This window comes from Periophthalmus magnuspinnatus, chromosome 4 (genome assembly GCF_009829125.3).
Source record: "Periophthalmus magnuspinnatus isolate fPerMag1 chromosome 4, fPerMag1.2.pri, whole genome shotgun sequence".
NCBI classification, from domain to species: domain Eukaryota; kingdom Metazoa; phylum Chordata; class Actinopteri; order Gobiiformes; family Gobiidae; genus Periophthalmus; species Periophthalmus magnuspinnatus.
The window spans coordinates 5,335,461-5,355,637 of record NC_047129.1 but is presented as its reverse complement, the minus strand read 5'-3'; the positions used below and the strand labels follow the sequence as shown (position 1 = coordinate 5,355,637).

The following is a 20,177-nucleotide window of genomic DNA, read 5'->3' as shown; positions in this document are numbered from 1 at the left end:
AAACTAAGTTTTATGCATATTCTTTAGGCAGCTGGTTGGCCCAAAAAAATATCAACCGTTCGTGGAGATTGAAGGCTGATAGTTAATATGCTAAAAAGATCAAATATCGGCCCGATATATATTGGCCAACTCATATATCGGTCTATCTACTTCAATCATGGTGGAAACTAGAAACATTAGATATATATTGGGAAGGCAATAATGTATGACAATGTAAAAGAAGTAAAGCATGCTTGAAGGAAAAAGTTGTGACCAAAACGGAAATGCTGCTGATGAGAATAAAATGAAAGAGAATGTGCCAGTATGGGGTTATATTTACAGCAGCACACAATATAAGCAGTTTTGTGAAAGTCTTCACTATTTTATTGTTAAAAGGTTTTGTTTATTTGCCCCATGGATCAAGTCACTGGAATTTTATGGGCACATTTCTGTTACAGTTTGAACAAAGACAGGAAGAAATTTATTTGTGAACTTCAGCAATAAAAATAAAGAAGCCTTTGATGCTACAGCAGCTGGTTTCCCTTCATTCTAGATGACACTGACCACACAGGAACGAGTCCACAGGAAATGTACTCAAGAGATCTTGTGAATGAAAAAGATGTTACTTTTTTTTTTTTGTTTATAAAAAATGAATAAATGTGCAAAGAACATAATTATTCTAGTCTTTTTTCTTATCTTTTCAATGCAGTAACTTTTAGACAGATGTTTACCTTGGTATGTTTGGATGAAAAGTTACTGTTGCTTAAGTCATTAGAAAGGTTAACTCTGAAAAAGTAGTAGATCAGTAGTAGGGATAGTTTTTTTTTAATTATTATAATTTTTTTTTTATATTTGTTAACAAAAATAAATAAATAAAATAAAAAATAAATCCTACATACAATCCTATGCCTCTACACAGATAATAAACACATTTATGCTCCATTTCTTTCACCTCAAACTAAAAAAACATTTTATTGTTGGTCATAATAATTTCAAGTCAGTGTTTGATCTAATGTCAAAAAACATATTTTATTCTTGACTGAGCAGCAGACAGTAAGGCACAAATGGTTTCAACAAATGTAATAAAAGAAGTAACTCTTGTAGCAGTACATCCATAAATACCTGTCAGTTTCAAAAAAGTTCAGTTGTATTGTCATAATTCACAGTAACACTAAAAAATAAAAACACTTAAAATCCTGCATGCATTGCTCAATAAGGCATCAATTAATTTAATGATAAAAGTTGGGCTCAGAACCTTTGAGTCATAAAAACAGTAAAGTACTAGAAGGTATTGCACGCATATAAAACCAATGGAAGTAATGTAACAATTGTAAAATACTGCATACATCGCTTGCCATCCAGTAGTTGACATGTGTAATCTGTTCTCATTATTCTGCGTCTGAGGATAGAGTTATAGATATTGTTTTTTGTTTTGTTTTTTTAATGTCTTTGGTCTTTTGATGGTATTTGCTTTACATTTGCATCTAGTTGTAATCAATATAATACATTTCTGTAACAACATTTTGGACAGCTCCAGGTTGACATGTGGTTACAGATGTTGGTTATTGGGTCACATGTATTTATGTATAAAATATGTATATGGAGAACCTACAGTTGTAAATCACATTATTGCACAGTAACATCCCTGTCCATTGGTGAGTTATACCCTGTGTAGCCTGAGTTTGACCTAACTGTCCTCTTTCAGCATCATCTCAATCTCTTGGTCCCAGCGGTCATCCTGGTTTTCAGCCAAAACATCCAAATCCTGAAGCTCCTCCTGCAGCTCCCTCTCCCAGTCTGGACTCTCAGCTTTGACAAACACACAAATTTAGTCAGACAATGGAAGAAAGTGTCAAAGCATAACAATAACCACTTACCCATGTCCATTACACAATCTACTTTGTATGAAGCCTGCAATATGTTGTGTACAAGGATTTTTATGATCTGGCAACTACAAGCATTTTTATGATCACGTAGAACAGCTTTCGCCTCTCACACATGGATCAACCATTTAGATTTTTGACCCTATTTCATTATTTATTTATCAATGTTTTGAGGGAAGTAAATGTATTTTGATTATTTAGTAGTTAATACAAAGCAGGCCACAAACAATGCCGCTGGTATAATCTGAGCTGTTTTTAAAAGGACAAATTTAATTTAACTTATGGATATGTTTTCCTTCTTACCGAGTACCAGCCGTTGCATCTCTTTGCGTAGGTCCTCATTTAAGTTGCATGAGGGGAAAGCATCGCTCACAAACTCTGGGACAGGCGAGTTGGCAAAGATATTCTCCTTTAAAACAGGGAGGAGACAGGGGCTAAAACAAACTGTTGTGTTTATAATAAAAACACAGACCTCTCCATTTACATGTGTTGTTTCTGTTCAAATAAATCAGAGTCACAGGTGCTTTACCTCAGCTGTGTCTGCTGCAGGAAAGGCGGTGGAAAGAGGCTTTCTCTGGGCAGCATCTGGAAAATTGTAGTTTGAGAAGACAATTTTACAGGTTTACTTTTTGAATGTACATAGATTAAAAGGCATGGAAAGCATAAATCATTGGTTCTGAAAATGGTGGTAAAAGTTCATATTATCCTACATCGAGGAGTCAACCATATTTTTCATCGTGATTAATTTCTCTGTGCTTATTCTCACTAGGGTCATGCTTGGTTGGATCATACTACTTTGGTTGTGAGGTGATTTGAGGACATACACAATTTATTGCCATTTTATTTTTATTGTCTATTTCTATTTTACATGTCAAATACATGTTTGAATTTGGGTAATGGTAAATCTGAATTAAACTCATATAAACTCTTGTTATTCATTCTCATATCCTTAACTGTCCATAACTGTAACACGATGCCCTCTTAATGCATGTGCAAAAAAGTAATTATCTCATGATTGTTCTAATGTTTGCAAAATCAAATGATACAAATGCATCCATTTTGACTCTAGAATATCCTACCTTTATCTTGTTCATTCACTGAGGTATCTCTGCCTATTTCCTGCCTCTCTGGAGCATGTTGTGTTGCCAATGCTGTGAGCTGAGCTGACTGTTTTATTAATGACACTCGGTAGAAATAATTCCTCCAGAAAACGTCTTCTTTTAATCTAAATGACACACAGTTTATGTTCACAGAATTTGATTAATAATTAGAACCAAAGAGCAAATGATAAGCAAAACAAATGACACTCAAACAGCATCTGTCAAAAATCAAATACTTAAACATTTTAAAGAGAATTTGCTCCATATACTGCTGCTGTATCATATCCATTTATATATATATATATATATATATATATATATATATATATATATATTTTTTTTTTTTTTTTTTTTTTTTTTTTTTTTCTTTCATAGCATTTAGAATTTTGCATTTCAAAGCAACAGTAGTTTGGACAGAATCTATAATAGTCACAAGAAGAAGAATAAACAAAACACTGTGCTTACTGTTTGGGGACGAGATGAAATCGCATTTTCCTGAGCAGCTCATCCTCCTCTAGCATCACCATGGCAACAGGATACACTTGTTCAAAGTCAAAATTAAAGTTTACCCCGGCAGGAGGGTCTCTCAGAAAATTCCTCTGGTCCTGTCAACAAAAAATAAATTATAACATTATTACACAGATATACAATTCATGAAGAAATATTATCTACAAAAACTTACGATAGAGAGAGACAAAATTTGTTGCTGTACACTGTCCTCATCGTTATACCCAACCCAGGGAGGGACAGCAGCAGCTAAAACAATGAAAATTGTTTTTAAAAAAAGACTCTAAGGTATCAGGGGAAAATAGTTGTACTTACTGCACTGCTTGGCTCTTTTCTCCTGTACAAACTTTTCTTGTTCTTTCTGAAAGTCACCTAATATTGTCTGAATGAAAATATTATGTTTTTGTTAGAGACATTACGTCATGGATAAAAAAAAACAAACAAAAAAAACCAAAACAGGACAAATAACCTACTTTATCAAAAAATCTGTTCATGTTTCCATCCTCCACGCTTTTCTTCAAATTTTGTACAGTTCCAACAACAGACTTTGATAATTTCTTGGAGGCACTGCTGGCAAAATTATAAATGTAACCTGCAGAAAAGCCATGCAGATTACCCTTAACATGTGTACATTTTAAAGTTATTTAAAGTACATTATTAATAAATTACTCACCGCTAAAACTTTTGGCCTCTGGTAAAAGTTGGACTTGATCACCACTAGTCTGTTGATTGTCTGATGGGTTGTTTACCTCAGTTTTGTCGCCATTATCATCATTAGAAGTCTCTCTTTCTTGACTGTCTTGTACATTTTGGTCTTGTATACCAAGCCAACTTTCCAGTTTATTAAACATGCTCAACAGGTTACAGCCAAATAACTTTTTACAGAACGGTTAGCTACAATAACTAAATACTGGTGACGTTTTCCTACTTCCGCAAAAGAATAAACTTTGGACCTTTTGATTTTCCGTACATTCGGTGGTTGTCATGGTGAAGAATGCGCTTGGCTTTAGCTTTTAGCCAACTAGCCGCACAAAAAGTTGTAACTATAGTATTTAATTGAATTTAACGCAGTGTAGAAAGTTTAAATAAAGGGGAAAGTTCACCTCCATGTATTCATTTAATATATACTTCAAGAGATGAAACGCAGACACATGTAGGCACTCATGTAACTTTAGTTTGAAGCTAACAGCAGATGGCACACTTGCGCTGTTTGTAAATGGACTGATCCCTGTTGTCCAAGAATGGAGCTAGGTTAGCTTAGCCAATTTAAACTCTCCTGAGGGTTGTGGTGTGTCGTTGTCGGGTTGAATCATAAGGCATTTATCAGTTGAACTGTGGGGATCATATTATTTGTGGGATTCAGGAGTAGCGGCTGTACAAAGACTGTCACAGAAGTTGGGAACTTTTAAACGTTTGTTTCTTTGACAGCTGAATCGGTTAAAAAAGATGAGGAGTGCGTAACCTAAACCTGGGAGGAAGATAGCTGCGTGCCAGTCCGATGAAAGGATCGTGTTCGCCGGTTTCTTCTTCAGTTCATTTCCCAGGTAAGATCCCCTCTAAGTTCACTTTAAAGTTTTTTTTTAAATTGATTTCTGGCCAGTTTCAGATGTGTCAGAAGGGCGTCCAAACTCATTATAAAGTGCGCGTTTGTTTAGGGACAGCGGGATAAGCTACATTAATACAGCCCTGCCTGACTCAGCTCACTTTGAAGGCTTGATCCACGGGAAGATGGTTTCTATTGTTCACACAGACAGTTCGCCCCAACTACTTCTGTCAAAGACTAGATCACGAAAAGTTTAAATCACCTTCTCCATACTATAACAACAGGTGTTTGAGCTGTTGAAGTTCATGCGGTATCTGGGTGTGTTATTCTCTCTGTAAACATCAGACAAAAGCATCACGTTTCTAAACTAAACTAAAACCAGTTTATATCATGATGTTTTCAAAATGTCCGAGTCGATCATTATTCAGAATACTGTCCTTGTCAAAACTTGTGATAACCAAATCTCATGCTCACTTGATAACATTATCTTGGCAAAAAAAAAAAACAAAAAAACACAAACTGTTGAATCTTTTCAAATTAAGTAGGTTATGTTTTCCTATTTTAGTTGTTATTACTAGTGTCACTATTGTTCTTCTTGGTTATGTAATGCAGTTGACATTTGTATATAGTCTATTGTAAAAGTGTCAAAGTTAACCCAATTTATAAGAGGGCACTAGGCTGTAAAAAGGGCAGTTGAGGATACTAACTTTATATAGCATTTCATCTATCTTAATACTGAATATCTTTGTCTTGCAGTATGCGTTAGGAAAATGTGACAGTTTAGAAGACGTCATTCTATTGTCTTTGTTTGAACTAAGTAGTATGTAAAACAAAATTCAACTCTTAAAGTAAATAATCTGTACTGTATACTTCTGCAGTGCCATGGATGCTGCGGGATACAGAAGTGAAGGACATTTCGGTGAGGCAGAGACAGTGTGGCATGTGATGCACAGGTCAGAGGATGTAGAACTGCGAGGCAGAGATGGAGAAGGCTGCAGGCTTGTGGAGGCTTTCCTAACTGGAGGAGCGCCGTGGGGATTTACACTAAGAGGAGGACTGGAGCACAGAGAACCTCTGATCATAACCAAGGTAAGAGCTTTAACTGCTCAAACACGGATTGGGCACAAGTGAAAGTAGCTGAGTATATGTATTTCTCAGTGATCAGATCAGTAAACATGTACAATTTGTTTTGTAAATGCATGCGTCATTGCATTTGCAGACCGATTTCTTTTACAAGGTGCGAATGCTCAAACATTACCTAGCAATGTTTAATATGTCCCCACGTAGACTAGTCATTTGGCATAATTTAATTTTGTTTCACCTTGGGGCCTTTATTTCCTCCGGCTGTGGAATAATGAGATGGATACCTGTCTGTGGTCCAAAACAAATTACATGTAATTGCACTAATTATAATTTGGAAAAAGGAAAAATCAAATAACTTTAATATTTAGTTATTGGTCTTGGTTGAAAAATTTGCCTACCCAAATCCTAATGTAACTTTTAATAACTTTTGTTGCTAATCACTGTGTGCTTATCCAACTCTGTCCTCTTAGCTGTAGTTAATTCTGAATGTATAATTTTAGACATTTTCTATTGGATACCCTCATTGACCTTGTTTAAGTGTCCGACCTCTTAATGTAGGTCATTCCTATTACAATCAGCACTAAAACCACGCTGTCACCTCACGTCTCTGTGGCCTGTGTAATCATTTGCTAAGGACCTTGCTGCTTGTTAATCTGACATGGGTAAATCACCAGCCTCTGTTTGTCAGGAGCGGTTTACCTTTTTGATTCTCAACCGTAATTTGTGTGCGTTGACCCATCGGGTTCAAAGTCCAACTCAGAGAAGGGTGAAATTTGTAATGGGACTTGCTACACAGTTTCGGGTGATGCAGTTGTTGACAATACGCTCTTGTCGTGGGTTACAAGGAACAAATGGCTTAAACTCTGGCTCTGCTAATTTTTGAAATAGTAAGATTTCATTGCAAGGAACAGTACTGTGCCATGGTTGGCCATTGACTCTCAGTACTGTTAATGTTTGCTATCTCATCAAACAAGGTGGACCACATGCATCGAATGGAGAGTTGATAATTCTTCAAAATGTCATATGTAACTTCTCAACAGTTTTTCAAGAAATGTAGTATTCAATTGAAAATATTAACAAAATTATGTTTCACATGTAGTATCAAGGACAGGGGTCACGTTCTTTTTGTTATTTTTGAATAAAATGCCTTCAATTTTACATAAATTCATGTCTTAGTAATTAAAAATGGATTCTTGAAATTGTTTTTTGGGATGTGAATGCTTATTTTAAAATGAGTAACTAAAGCTAAACACCATGTATTAGTCTTGAACCTTACCTCTTGTTTAGTTTTTTTTGAGTCACTTAAAATCAATAAATAATAGCTTTTTTGTATTTTTTGTATTCTACCACCTTGTCTTGTTGACCTTTTGTGCTTTGTGGGTCAGATATACGTTAATATTTTGGAGTTGCTCAACCCGTTTGTGCGTCAGTCATATAAGTCAAATTGGTCATGGTTTATGCTTAACATATTGGCCAAGCTAACTTGACATGCCTGAGAATTAGCCGCCGCCACACTGACTATGGTGCACGTTATGAAATCACACCCACTACATTGGCATGTACACATGTTTTGGTGTTTTATAGTTAGTATAGTACCTGGTTAGACCGAAAATTATTGTATCATCTTTGTGCTGATCCTGTTTGATCCTTCAATATGGTTTAGCCTAGGTTTACTCCTTTATTAGTGCTATTGTTTTTTCCTGGCTTATAGTTTTCTCCTGTGTATGAACATATTTTGTGCAGGTTCAGTTTTGATGTTTGCTTATTTTAGTCCACTAAATCTGGCACAAAGGACTGCAGAAATGCTGAAGTTAAGCCTGATTTTTGTAAATGTAGAGTTATCTGACAACTTGAAGCCTGTAGGAATGGCATGACTGGATCGGTGTAGTCTGAATTTGTGATTTGTGATCTTTTGGGCAGCCAACTTAATGAAACCATTGATAATATGATGAGTTATTTGGACTTGATAGATAAAGATGCAAGAAAGACCTGTAATTTGTCATCTAGAAATGTAATAAAAATGATAACAGCACTTAGAGGATGTCTTCATGCTACCATGCTTGGATCAAATATATGATTTAACAAATAAAATGTATTATTATTATTATTATTATTATTATTATTATTATTATTATTATTTACACCCGTGATAGTTGGAGGATTTGGCAATGTGTCTACCTGCCCAAATATGCACAATTTTTGCTCAAGCTTTATTTACCAAGAATGGCCAAATAATGAAAAGAAAAACCTTTAAATAACTGTAGCAACACTAATAATAATTTTGAATGTGTGTCAAAAGTTAGATGCTGGTTTACTTGGTCAGCAGCACTGGTACTACATTATTACTGTCCTGTCTCTTGTACATTGCATGTTTCAGTAAGTATATACAAGTAACTCCAAAGGAAGCCCTGCAGCCATGTGTTATTCTAATGGCATGTATCTTTACTGGGTCAGTGGATAGTTTGTGCATACATCCTTTGTTTACCCTGGATCTAATGCCTAGGAATAGGCATAGGTACTGCTATGTTAGGGATCTGGCCTAGCTGCACACTTAAACATAATTAATCAGAAATCTGCCATATTTTTAAGTCAATCATGTAGACTTCTCGTATATATTTTTGTCCTGTATTATTTTATGTCAGTCTAGTAAAGCCAGCACAATATAGGGCTCATGGTGTTGGCCGATTGCATGTTTTCAGATTGTTAAAATGAACAATAATAAAATGTCCCTTTAGTTTGATGAGCGGTTTAGGGGATTGGTTAAAAATATCCTGGATCTAATTAAAATTCCACACATTCCTGTCATAGCATAGGTTATACTTAAGGTCTTCACGGATTTAAATGTCTTAGTTTCAATAAACTAAAATAATCCACTTTTACACAACACAGCTGGGCATGCACCTCCAGCACAAGTCCTTTTGCCAGAATAACCAGTTATATGGAAGAAAAATTTTGTTGGCTGCAAAAGAAAACTTGTTCTCAATGCATTGCTATGATGGATAACCTGCAGGTACACACATCTTTTCTCAATTATAACCTTACTCTTTGTTAAACATATTTGTATGTCTCAGCCTCATTGCTCTCAAACATACTAAACTAGCGCAAGAAATCTTAAACAATTTGACACTTTTGCTCATAGAGCTTTTGCCTATAGTGCTTATTGTATTGAACATTAACATTATTTTTTTTTAATTCACTTGTATTTTTTCTTATTAAAATGTGTATGGTCCCAACCTACAACAAATAAATTATTTTAACTGTATTACCATTTAATACAGAAACTTTCTCTTTCTTAAAAAGTCCAAACTCTGCTCTCAGTCACATTCTTTTAATGCCATCAGATTCGCTTGGGGATTTTTGATGACAGACCTGCAGTCAAACATTGAAATCTGATTTAAATAATTTAAAATGATCATGTTAGTATAGTCATTTCATTTCTGTGCTGTACAGCTCAGTCTTATTTTGGTCTATGTCATCAGAGGTATAATACTCCCCACAACAGGCGCATGGTTAGACTGGGCTGTACTAGACTGGAATGGACAACACTATCACAGTGTCTTGACGGTTCATGTCTCCGACTGCTGAGTCCCATTCTGGTGCACTATGCTCCAGCGCCATGCTTCTTCTCTTTAACTCTCGGGCTACTGCAGTTTATCCTACAACACTTCAGTTAAAATTAGATTAATTGCACTTCTCTGGTTTTGCCCTATATTTCTACAAATTTATGCTAGAAAATATCCCATTACTAATGCGTAAATTCTTGTCTCTTCCAGAATCCAAAATGTTGCTCTCTTTTGTTTGCTACTTCCTGCTTCCTCCAAATGCCCTCACATGGTTTTATTGTTCCAAGTGAATTTACGGTCTAAAGGGTCATCCTCTTGAATACATGCCACAGAAATGAGGGAACAATGACTAAACTCGACCTGAGGAATGTCAGTCTAAATAGTATTATTGTATGGACATTTTGGACATCATATACATTTATATACGCCAGCATATATGAGTAGGAAATGTGGGATAAGTACATGGTGGCAATGTGACTTTACAATAGCTGTTGTTGTTATTAGATTTTAGTGTCTCCGCCTTGTGCCAGAGGTCAGACAGCCTCAGACAGGACATGAGGGCAAAGGGGGGGTGACATGTTGTAGTGTTATCTTTATGGCACACAAGTTCCTTCAATACTGCAGTCCCATGGTTGAGTAAACAACATACATGTGCAATGAAAAGGGAGAGAAGTGGTTCTCAAATTGATATGACAACTTCTGGAGGTGCTCTGGGTTTTTAACGTACAGATATGTTCCTGTGGTTCAGTTGGAAGTTTAAGCACGTTGTATCAGTCCTGCTTCAGCCTTGGTTTAGTTCAGTCTACCGTGACAGTTGCTCAGTTGGTACGGTGTTTGTCCACTGATCCGAAGGTTGGCGGTTTGAATCCCAAAGACCTTTAACCCACCTGACCCCAGTGTCTAGTGTATAAATGTGTTTGTGTAAATGAATGCTTAATGTAAAGGGAATCGGGTGCCTTGAAGGTGGAAATGTTTTTTAAGACTGTAAAATCATGTACAGCTCCTTTTCATAATATACTTCATTGTAATACAGTGTTTGACTTGAAATGTCCTGGTTGTTTTCACTGTGGCGCTTATGATAGAGCAGTGTGAGTAAGCTATTGTTTTGGTGCCCTGTCAAAGCGGCGCAAAGGACATCTGTCAGCAGAAAAGACCCATCCGTGCCCCCATCAGCGCCACATCCTTCTCTTTAGTGTCCTGTCTCTGAGGAGCAGGCTATTTACTGAAGAGACAGGGTGATGGCTGGAGTGGGCATGATTACTGCCTGAAGGAAGGAGTAAACAAAAGACCTGCTATGACTCAAGCTGATTGGTCTTCACAAGGGAAAAACTGCTATGTAGCAATAGCCTATTTGGTACTATTATGGACAAAAGAACTCTAGCCCCATTTTCACCAGTGTTCCCAAAATTAAAAACAAACATACATTAGCCATAGCACCTTTGTCCAAAAATCAAATAATTATTATGCTTTTTGCCTATACCTTATTGCTATACATGAGCCTGTCTCTACTAAATGCTTTTTCTTTACATTGTTTAAATGCTTTGTTGCTAAGGAGCCGTTTCCTTGATGGAGGTTTGGACAAAGCTACATTGTCGACCTTTTCTCTACAAAACACTACCATATCAGGAACATCTCAGGAACCTCGCCAGACTGCATGAAATTCCTCAGTCCGTGCGCTGCTGTCTTCAAAATCTCCCATTCTGGAGTAAAGAAAAGAAGTTGTGATTAGCACTATCTGGCCTCTCTGTTTGGAGGATAGAGAAGGCCATATAAGACGTAAATGTACACATACTTCTAGGCTGAGTCATGCAGTACCCCCCCCTCTCAAACTCACAGGTTAGAGTTGGAGGACTGATAATCTTCTGCAGAGCGTGTGTGCTAATGTGCCAAGTGCCCGCTCTGTTCCCTTTCCACAGAGAGCCTCTCGTATCAGACACTTTTGGGCAGTGCGTACAGAACCTTGACCTGTTTTATTTGGGCTATATTTGACACGGACGAGTCATGTAGTGTTGGATTTTTTATTTTTTTTTCAATAATATAAAACTTCGTAGTAAGACCTCTGGTCTTCTTCTGTCAGGCCAAAGTTGGTACACTATCAGACAGAAGTAACCTGTAGTGGTGGTATGTGAGAATACAACATCTAATTACAAATAGTAGCATAGTAGCAGTTTGTGGACCAGGTCAAGTTACAGGTCTGATCTGTGGCGACTCTGTTAGCAGAAAAGTTACACAATACACCTTTAAGAACGCATGAATGGCAGGTTGATGTTACACCATGTGCAAGTTGCACAGGTTCTTACCATGAACATTAGTAATTGTTAGTAGCAAGCAAGCTAGTTAAAACATTTTTTGTTAATAATTCTGTTACAGCTTTGTTTTTGCTCTAGTTCAATTCTGTACTGATTTAGTCACAGTTCGACCAGTATAGGCAGCCCTAAAGTCATGTATGTATGTCTAAACCCTCCAAAGCTCCACTTGCTGGAGCAGTGAGTGTTCATTGTCTGCGCTGCTGCTTGCACGTCCCTCTGACAGATGTTATTCCAGGTGTGGGTTTGAAGGCAAACATGATACGCTTTGTTTCATGCCACTGGCCTGAACAGCAGTGTTTGAAGTGTGAGACCGACCAAAGAACATGCTTTACCTGCTCTTTACAGGAACACAGTGTTTGAAAGTGGTCTATTGTCACATCATAAAATCAGTTGTTTTTTTAAGACACAATGCTCACATGATTTCTTTAGTTTGGTTTTATGTGCAATGCATTATGAATGCCATTATTAAAAGTGTGTGGAAAACACATGTTTGGGTTTGCAACTCTTTGAGAAGTTAGTGTTTTGTGTAATTGGTTGCAATAGTTATTGAGTATAATATCACACAGCAAGCTTTACATTACAGTTGTATTATTTGCAGCTCTGTCGTTAAAAGGTGTCTAAACTGAAACCAAAAAGTTACTGTTGCTTATCAGTGGTGTGTAAGCCTAAGACACAGAATGTCTAACCAAGATGAATAACCATATTCAGCCTCACAGTGGAGGAACATGCACCTCTGTGGAATAGTGCATGGTTTTGTTAAATGTAATTGTTTTTTTGTCATGTATATTTAATGCTGACTCTCATGTTTGTCACAGGTGGAGGAGGGCAGTAAGGCTGCAGCCGTGGGTCTCCAGGTGGCAGACGAACTCATCAACATCAATGAGATTCCCCTGAGTGGATACAGACAGGAGGCGATCTGCCTAGTCAAAGGCTCCCACAAGACGCTCAGCCTGGTGGTGAAGAGGTAGGTAACCAAGCGTTGCATCTGCATCTGTCAGGCTCCTGCCCCCTCTGTTACTACGGTAACAGACCACAACAACACACAAGTGGGTCCTCTCTGCAGCTGCTTATCTGAAGGCCACTGTGCACTTCCCTGTCGTCACTCTCTGCTGTCAGCTGGATGGTCCTGTTCTGCCTGCTCCTCTGAGCTCCAGTCAACTGTACTTTATCGTTTGTAACAGTTTGGAGTGAAAGGAGAAAGCGTGTAAGAGGGTGATGTCATACTTTTGTTAAATCCACTGGGCAGGTGTGGGCGGGGCCCCAGAAAACATGACGCACAGGTCACTCTCTGGCACTGGGACCGGTGTCAGTTTATCATGCTCCCTCTGATGAGAGCTGCTGTTTGCTTTGTATCCAGTTCACCAGTAACTCTGTCAGCCACAATAAATGATTACATTGAGTCTTTTTTATCAGAGGCAGCTGCGTGGCTTATCCGCTCCACTATATTGTTGAGTATTCATATCATGTTGAACTGATGAATCATTTGTCAACCCAGCGCTGGGAGACATACTACAAATGGCCCTGTTTGTGAACACTGAGCTCATTGTCTCCTCTAGCTGTGCACGTTTTCCCTCTGCATTGTATCATATCATAATGTAATCCCTAAACACATCGTACCGTACAAGGAAGTCAGCCCACCATTTATCTTTTTACAAGGACAAGCCTTACACACGTTGTGTATTCTTCCAATAGGCCTGGTAAAAGTAGGATACAGAATTGTTTGTAACGGTGATCTCGAAGTTAATTTGATTGTCATAAAACATGCAGATAAACCTTTTTAAAAACTGCAGGCAAAGTATCTGGGTATTGTCATTTTCCACCATTTAATGAAAATGCTCTACTTAAAAGGCAAGGTCTTTGTTCAAAATGTCTCATGGGACATTACTGTGTTTCTGCTTAAGTTCAGGAATTTACTTTGTTGTGTCCATCTCAAATAGCATCTACAGCCTTGCTATTTCTTGCCCACAATCACAAGTTAGTGCCTGATTTAAGAGATGGTGTGTTGTGAGATTATTACTGAACCACTATAACACTAGTCTTATGACTCAATAATATGTCCTTGTATGGCAACACATCTACTTTGTCTACATGCACTGACAAAGCATTAACAAAGTGCAGCATGCATTTACTTTGAATAGTGCAATGAGGAAACTGTCATGACCTGCCACTATGTAAAGGTTTGTCTTCTTCCCTAACAGAGGGGGGCGGAGTTTCACCTGTCGTTTACATGGGATGAGTAATGAGAAATAGTTGGTCTATGTCACCGTGGAGAGGGTGAGAGAGGTGAGACCAGCTACGCGTCACAGCAGCCCAAAAGGTGTGGCTTTGTGTAGGAACACATCCTGTCAAAAGTAATTTATTGTGTGCATGGCTAGACAATATTCACCCCTGCTTTGAAAATGTACACATTTGACACTTTACCGCATTTTTTTAAATGTATATTCAAGATTGTCAACTAAAGATAAAACATAAACTGTTATGATATGCCAAATCTTATTAATGGTGTATTAATTCAGGCTGAGACTACTATTGCAGCATGATTTTCTTTTTTCACACACTGCAATGAACTGCTACTTTAACCTTGTTGGAAGCATGTCGTTTCCCCCTTCTGGTAAAGAGAAGTAATACAGCCTTTAACTTTAACTTTTTTCATAGGCATTATTATGACAAGCATGTTATGCTTTAAATTGGATGTTCAGTTGGGACATTTTTTGAAATTTCCCAAAATATAAATATATATGTGTGGTGTACAAATTGTTGCTTTACAAAATACAAATGTTTAAGTGATTTTGGTGTAATCAGGATCCCTATTTAATTCACCAGTTTGTTTATTTTTTGACACCTAAGGATCAACCGTATGTTTTTTTTTAGCAGTCTTAACCACTAGGGGATGGGGCTCAATGGCATTTACCCCCATGAACTGTTGAGACAGTAGTTGTTGGCCAGCTAACCCACATGTGCTATCATTGTATACTGTTGTTGTGTTCTTGGCCAAGATACTTCAATAACCACATTGAATTAGAAACATGGATTTTGCCCATTATAACTCTACATAGATTGTGTACTCTTCTGTTTGCGGGTGTCTCCTCTTATAAGAGTTCATGCACAATCCAATTATGCCTGGTAAAGGTTAATGGCCTGCAGTGTTGGCATTGAACATAGCCTTGCAAAGGGAGGGGCTTTCATTTACTGTCCTTTGTTTTGTTTTTTTCTAAATAAGCTCATGCAGCATGTTTGGTATGCAATGCTCTGAATTCTTGCGGTAAGTAGATTTCTTAAAATTGTTGCGCACTGAAAGTTTTTTTTTTTTTTTTTTTTTTTCTACATGGATTAGTAAAACATGCACCCCTGTGGTTTAATTTGGTTCGTTCCAAAGCCAAGGTGAGGCATTAAAACCAGTCCTGACAGGAAGAAAGGTATAAAGTGAAAGATTTTTGCAGCTTGGCATACAAGGCGGCTTATTAAACATTTATGAGGTATGTACTCAAATATATTAGCTATTTGTGGCCCTAGAGAAGAGTGTTGAGTTTTTTGCAGTATGTTATTTGCATAGACATACTCACAATTGGCCTTGCTGTATATCTATTCATGGGTATGAACTTCCTCTTATATACAACATTTTGAGAATTCTTTTTCCATTCAGAAGATAGTTATTTTATGGGTTGATGTGACAGCATAAATACTAAAAGCATACATTCCATACTTTACCAAATACTGGCTCTGCTAGTTTTTCTTAAATAATTTCATGTAAAGTACAGTTCACCTTTTTATGTGCAAATTTGGCAATATTTTGTAGAGAAGCCAATTATATATTAAGTAATTATCATTTTAAAGGGCCGCTCACCCCAAGGCAACTCCTTTTTAAGCTTTTCATTTTGTTAGTTTTGGCCCTTCTTCAAACAGCCTGTATTTATTAACTCCTATCACTTCACACTTTTATGGACTGCTTAATCATTACTGAGAGCCTTGAGTCTGACGTGTTTGTTGTTGTTTCAGTTAGCAGTGAGTGCAGGAGGACCAGAAGACAATGTAACTCTTGGTCTGTGATAGTGATGTATTTGAGAGTCTACATTTAAAACAATGGAGGCCCAGGTGTTGCTGTGATGCAGGGGTCAGCGCAGACAGAGACTTGACAGCTGGTATGTTACTCACCTCAGGAATGTGCTGGTCATTATAAAGTGCTCACGGTTCACCTCACTCACCTGTAAAATAACTGGCCTGATTGTAAGAGGCCACTGAAAAAGCTCATTGTAAGAGCAGAGGGTAGGACTACACAGAGACAAGTTTTGGGATACAGTACAGTAGAGTGCAGACATGTTTTAGGGGTATAGATCACGAATGGGGAATAGGAACTAGACATTGTTTATACATAATTGGTTTACATTGTGACGTCTCAAAAAATCTGAGGAAAATAATGCACTCTTTATATTAAAACCTGTTAAAACCTTTAAAGTTTCTGCCTGATTCGTCATCCCCAATGGTGAATGAAGTACTCAGTTGTGTTACTTAAAAGTACAGCTGTAGAGGCAAAAAGTTACTCAAGTAAAAGTATCACATGAAAAAATCTATTTAAGTAACAATATACTTAAATACTTAAAGTATACTGTAGTCAGGATGCTACATTTTTTGTTAGATAAAAAATGTAGCGGAGTAGAAAGTACAGATACCTGCTCTCAAATGTAGTGACGTAAAAGTAAAAAGTACTTAATTTACTTAAGTACAATTTTTAGGTATCTATATTTTACTTAAGAAAATGTATATGAGCCCTATTTCATAGTGATCTATTGTGGGACTATTGTGTGGTAGTACAAGTAGTAAAGTACTTTACTTTACTTGATTGCATATCATTGTTGAGTACAAAAAAAAAAAAAGTTTTCTGTCCATTTTAGAGCTAATGTTGTCACGATACTAAAATTTCAAACTTGATTTTGATACTAAGGAATAAACTCAATACACAATACCAATTCCAATACCACGATGAAAATAAACACCCTTTTGTTAGACAATAGATAGAATGTGATTTTCAGCATTAAATAATAGTACTTCCTTTATATTATCATGTGATGCCATGTAATCTCTGTTGTCCAGGTAGGTTCCATAGTGGTCCATGGATGTATACTGGCCTATGTGGTCTTATTCTAAAGCTATTCAGGAAAGTTTCATTTCTGTCCTGTGAATGTGACTTTTTTTAGTGTTGATACCTGAGTATCTAGTTTCAATAGTATTTTTAATATCGATTAATATCTGATTTTCGATACTTTTGACAAGCCTATATTCATTACAACTATTTCTAATGCAAATCGTCTTCCCTGTTACTATGCTTGTTTCTCTGTCAGGAACTGTGTCTTTTCTTGCTAAAACTCTTTTCCTGAGGGAGAATCTGTTTACTGTGTCTGTGCCAAGTGTTTGGACCTAAAAGCAGCAGGTGAGGAGGCTGTTACTAACTCCAGGCTCAGGCTTAAAGAGTTACATAGTGGGTTTGGCCTTGGCCTGTCAGGGAAAATAGTGTTTTCCAAATGAGTTTTTATGGTGTTATTGGAAGGCATCTCTTAGCATTGTCCGTCTGCTTGGATAGTTATGACCTGTTCGCCCAGCACTGGACATTTAAATCAGCTTTGCTTTGGTTACAACATTCAAAGGAATTTATTTGAGCTTTATGACATGAGTGAGTTTTACATAAAAGTATGAACCCCATTTTTCAAACCCTATAGTATCAGATATAAATGCAAAAGATTTTGTTCATAAAATTTCTCACTACACACATAGGGGTTTTAACTTCCTGTTTTATGGTGCCATTTTTATGATGTCTGGCCATTCAAATATATATAATATTTTTTCAAAATTTCTCATGATTTTGAAACCCATGGATAAACATGGAATATAATTCAACTGGCAGAGGTCATTACATTCCTAAATCATTGCTGCTTTAAATAACATATAAATTGAGATCTTGATTAGATTCAAATTAAACTTGTGCTAGACTATGTATTATTCACAAAATCTTAACTCATAAAATTTGCCTTAAACTCCTGTGTCAATTACATTATTGAGTTTTTCAGGAAACACGACTGGCCCCGCCTCCTTAAAGATCAACCTGTTGCTATAGTAATGGAAGAATGCATGTCCCTCTCACAACAGGAGACGGACGAGAGGAGTCATTAGCATATTAGCCCGATGGCCAATGAGATGCAACAAGGTGCAGGGACTCTCTGGAGCGACTGGCTGCGACAATAGCCCTCCTCCTTCTCCTGGGCACTTTTCCTCCCCCATTTTCAGGGCCAAAACCTCGGTAATCCACTCGAAAATCTCCCCCCAACTAAATCTGATCCAATTTTGTGAAAAGTCCTTGATGTGTTGGATTTTGGGTAGAATTAGCAGTATGTAGAAGTTTCTTACTCAGCAGTATATAGGGACTTGTTGATGCACAGTGCTTTGGACGGCAGTGGCCTAAACATGTCTTTTTGTTTTGGTTCGTCTTTGAAGTGAGCAGGGAATGCCGCTGCCTGCTACTGGATGGCTTTTTTGGTTCAAATTGATTTCTAGTCCAGGTTTTCCAGGCTCTTTGGGACTACCTCTTTCCTCCTTTAATCTATGTGAGACTTTGATCCAGATGTTGGGTGAGTTGTTTTGCTTTGCTTTCATCTTGTCTTCTTTGACCGTGCCCACACCTTTCTCTAACATGTGTAGATTAGCGGTGGAGACATAGACACGAGGCTTACCTAATTTTATGACCTTAATACTGTTAATGTTTTGTCTCGTCTATCATTAAGTATGAGGTCAAGCTTCATCTAGGTTAAGCCATGATAAGTAATATTTAGCATTTCAAAGCCCACTTATTCTGCCAAGCAAAAGTTTCTATTAAAATATAAATTGAACCACTTTTGACAATTAATGTAACCAAACTTTAAATCAAATAATTAAATCTCAATGGTCTTAGATAATGGATAAAATGTGTAAATTTACTACTCTACTAAAATAAAAAAATAAATTTAAATACTCAACTACTCTACTCTACTAAAATACTTTACTACTAAAATATCACCACCAAATTCACATTTTAAGCATGGATATCTCTCAGTCACATATTTCTGACATTTTTTTGGATGACTTGGAAGTAAGATGTGGCCCTTGAAGTGGTCTCTCAGAGAAAACAGTGGTGTGCCCCTGCCCCCCACCCCATCCGCCTGATTCACTTTCCGAGCATATCTGTGGCGGCCCAGCTGTATCCCGGACGATAGGCCTAATAAAACCACCCTCATTTGCATCCCAATAGCAGGCGCCATGTGTGGCTAGCTCTAGTGCCCCACAAACATGGACTTGCTGGGCACGACGTGAGGTTCGAGGCTCTGGGTTGGCTTCCCTTTGTCTCCTAAATAGGCCTCTACTCTAATCCATGTCATTTTGTGGAAATTTCACTTTTTAATAAGCTTAAATAAATCAATCGGAGGCATCATTTAGGTTAGAAAAACAGTTGGATATTGGAGAGTAGAACAGTGAACATAAGTTGCTCATGTTATGACCCTCTGCATATTTATTCAGGTTTTAATATGTATTCATAAATTATTATTTTAATATACTAATTTAGAGGATATGGTACAGAAATATTATAAAATAATCTCAGTATCTATCTATATGGAAATAACATGGCTGGACATTAATAACAAATGTGTATGTTATTTGATAATAAACTATGCAGCCTTTATAGGAGGCAATTCTGCATTGAGTTGAAATAAAAAGTGATGAGAGGAAGCAGTTGTTTTCACCTCTTGAGTGCAGATCAGTGCAGGGCTTTGGAGGTGCCTCAAGGGGCAGGACCTCATGACCTCAGCTTTGTCGACCTGTCCCAGTCTTAGAGAGGAGAAAGAGCATTGTCAAGGCTTTCTCACTGTTGGAATGTTTTTAGTTTGTCTATATACCCTAGACAAAAATAAATACTTCAAATAAACTGCAAGTAGAGCAAAACCATTTCAATCCACGGTTACACCACAGATGAAATTCTCTCTAAAATTTTAAAAAGTATTAATCATTAAATTGCCCAACCTATTTACGAGAGTAGGAAGCTCCAGTAACATTAAGTCACTCTAAATGCACTGGTCCATAAGAACATCTCAGGACTTTTAAAAATATGCAGTATTTGAAAACACTATTCCTAAATGTCAATAATTGGCACATCCTAAGACCGTACCAAGTTAAAGGTTAAACAGTGTCTT

General features: G+C 37.2%; 2 protein-coding genes across 2 annotated transcripts in view; one reads left to right on the top strand and one right to left on the bottom strand.

The window, feature by feature from the left end:
- Nucleotides 1-986: 986 nt before the first annotated feature.
- On the bottom strand, nt 987-4,411 carry LOC117369733 (synapse-associated protein 1-like). Its single transcript, XM_033965066.2, has 9 exons — nt 4,143-4,411; nt 3,943-4,061; nt 3,785-3,851; nt 3,645-3,718; nt 3,428-3,567; nt 2,942-3,087; nt 2,392-2,447; nt 2,166-2,271; nt 987-1,788 (listed from the first exon to the last, which is right to left on the bottom strand). Exons 1-9 carry the CDS (start codon nt 4,318-4,320, stop codon nt 1,667-1,669), a joined length of 1,008 nt encoding a protein of 335 aa, XP_033820957.1. The 5' UTR covers nt 4,321-4,411; the 3' UTR covers nt 987-1,666.
- Nucleotides 4,412-4,682: 271 nt separating this feature from the next.
- shroom2a (shroom family member 2a) overlaps nt 4,683-20,177 on the top strand; it is a 29,852-nt gene continuing 14,357 nt past the window's right edge. The window contains 3 exon segments of the mRNA XM_033992095.2: nt 4,683-5,013; nt 5,891-6,101; nt 12,783-12,931. Of these exon segments, the coding sequence (XP_033847986.2) occupies nt 5,895-6,101; nt 12,783-12,931 (356 nt within the window). The 5' untranslated portion in view covers nt 4,683-5,013; nt 5,891-5,894.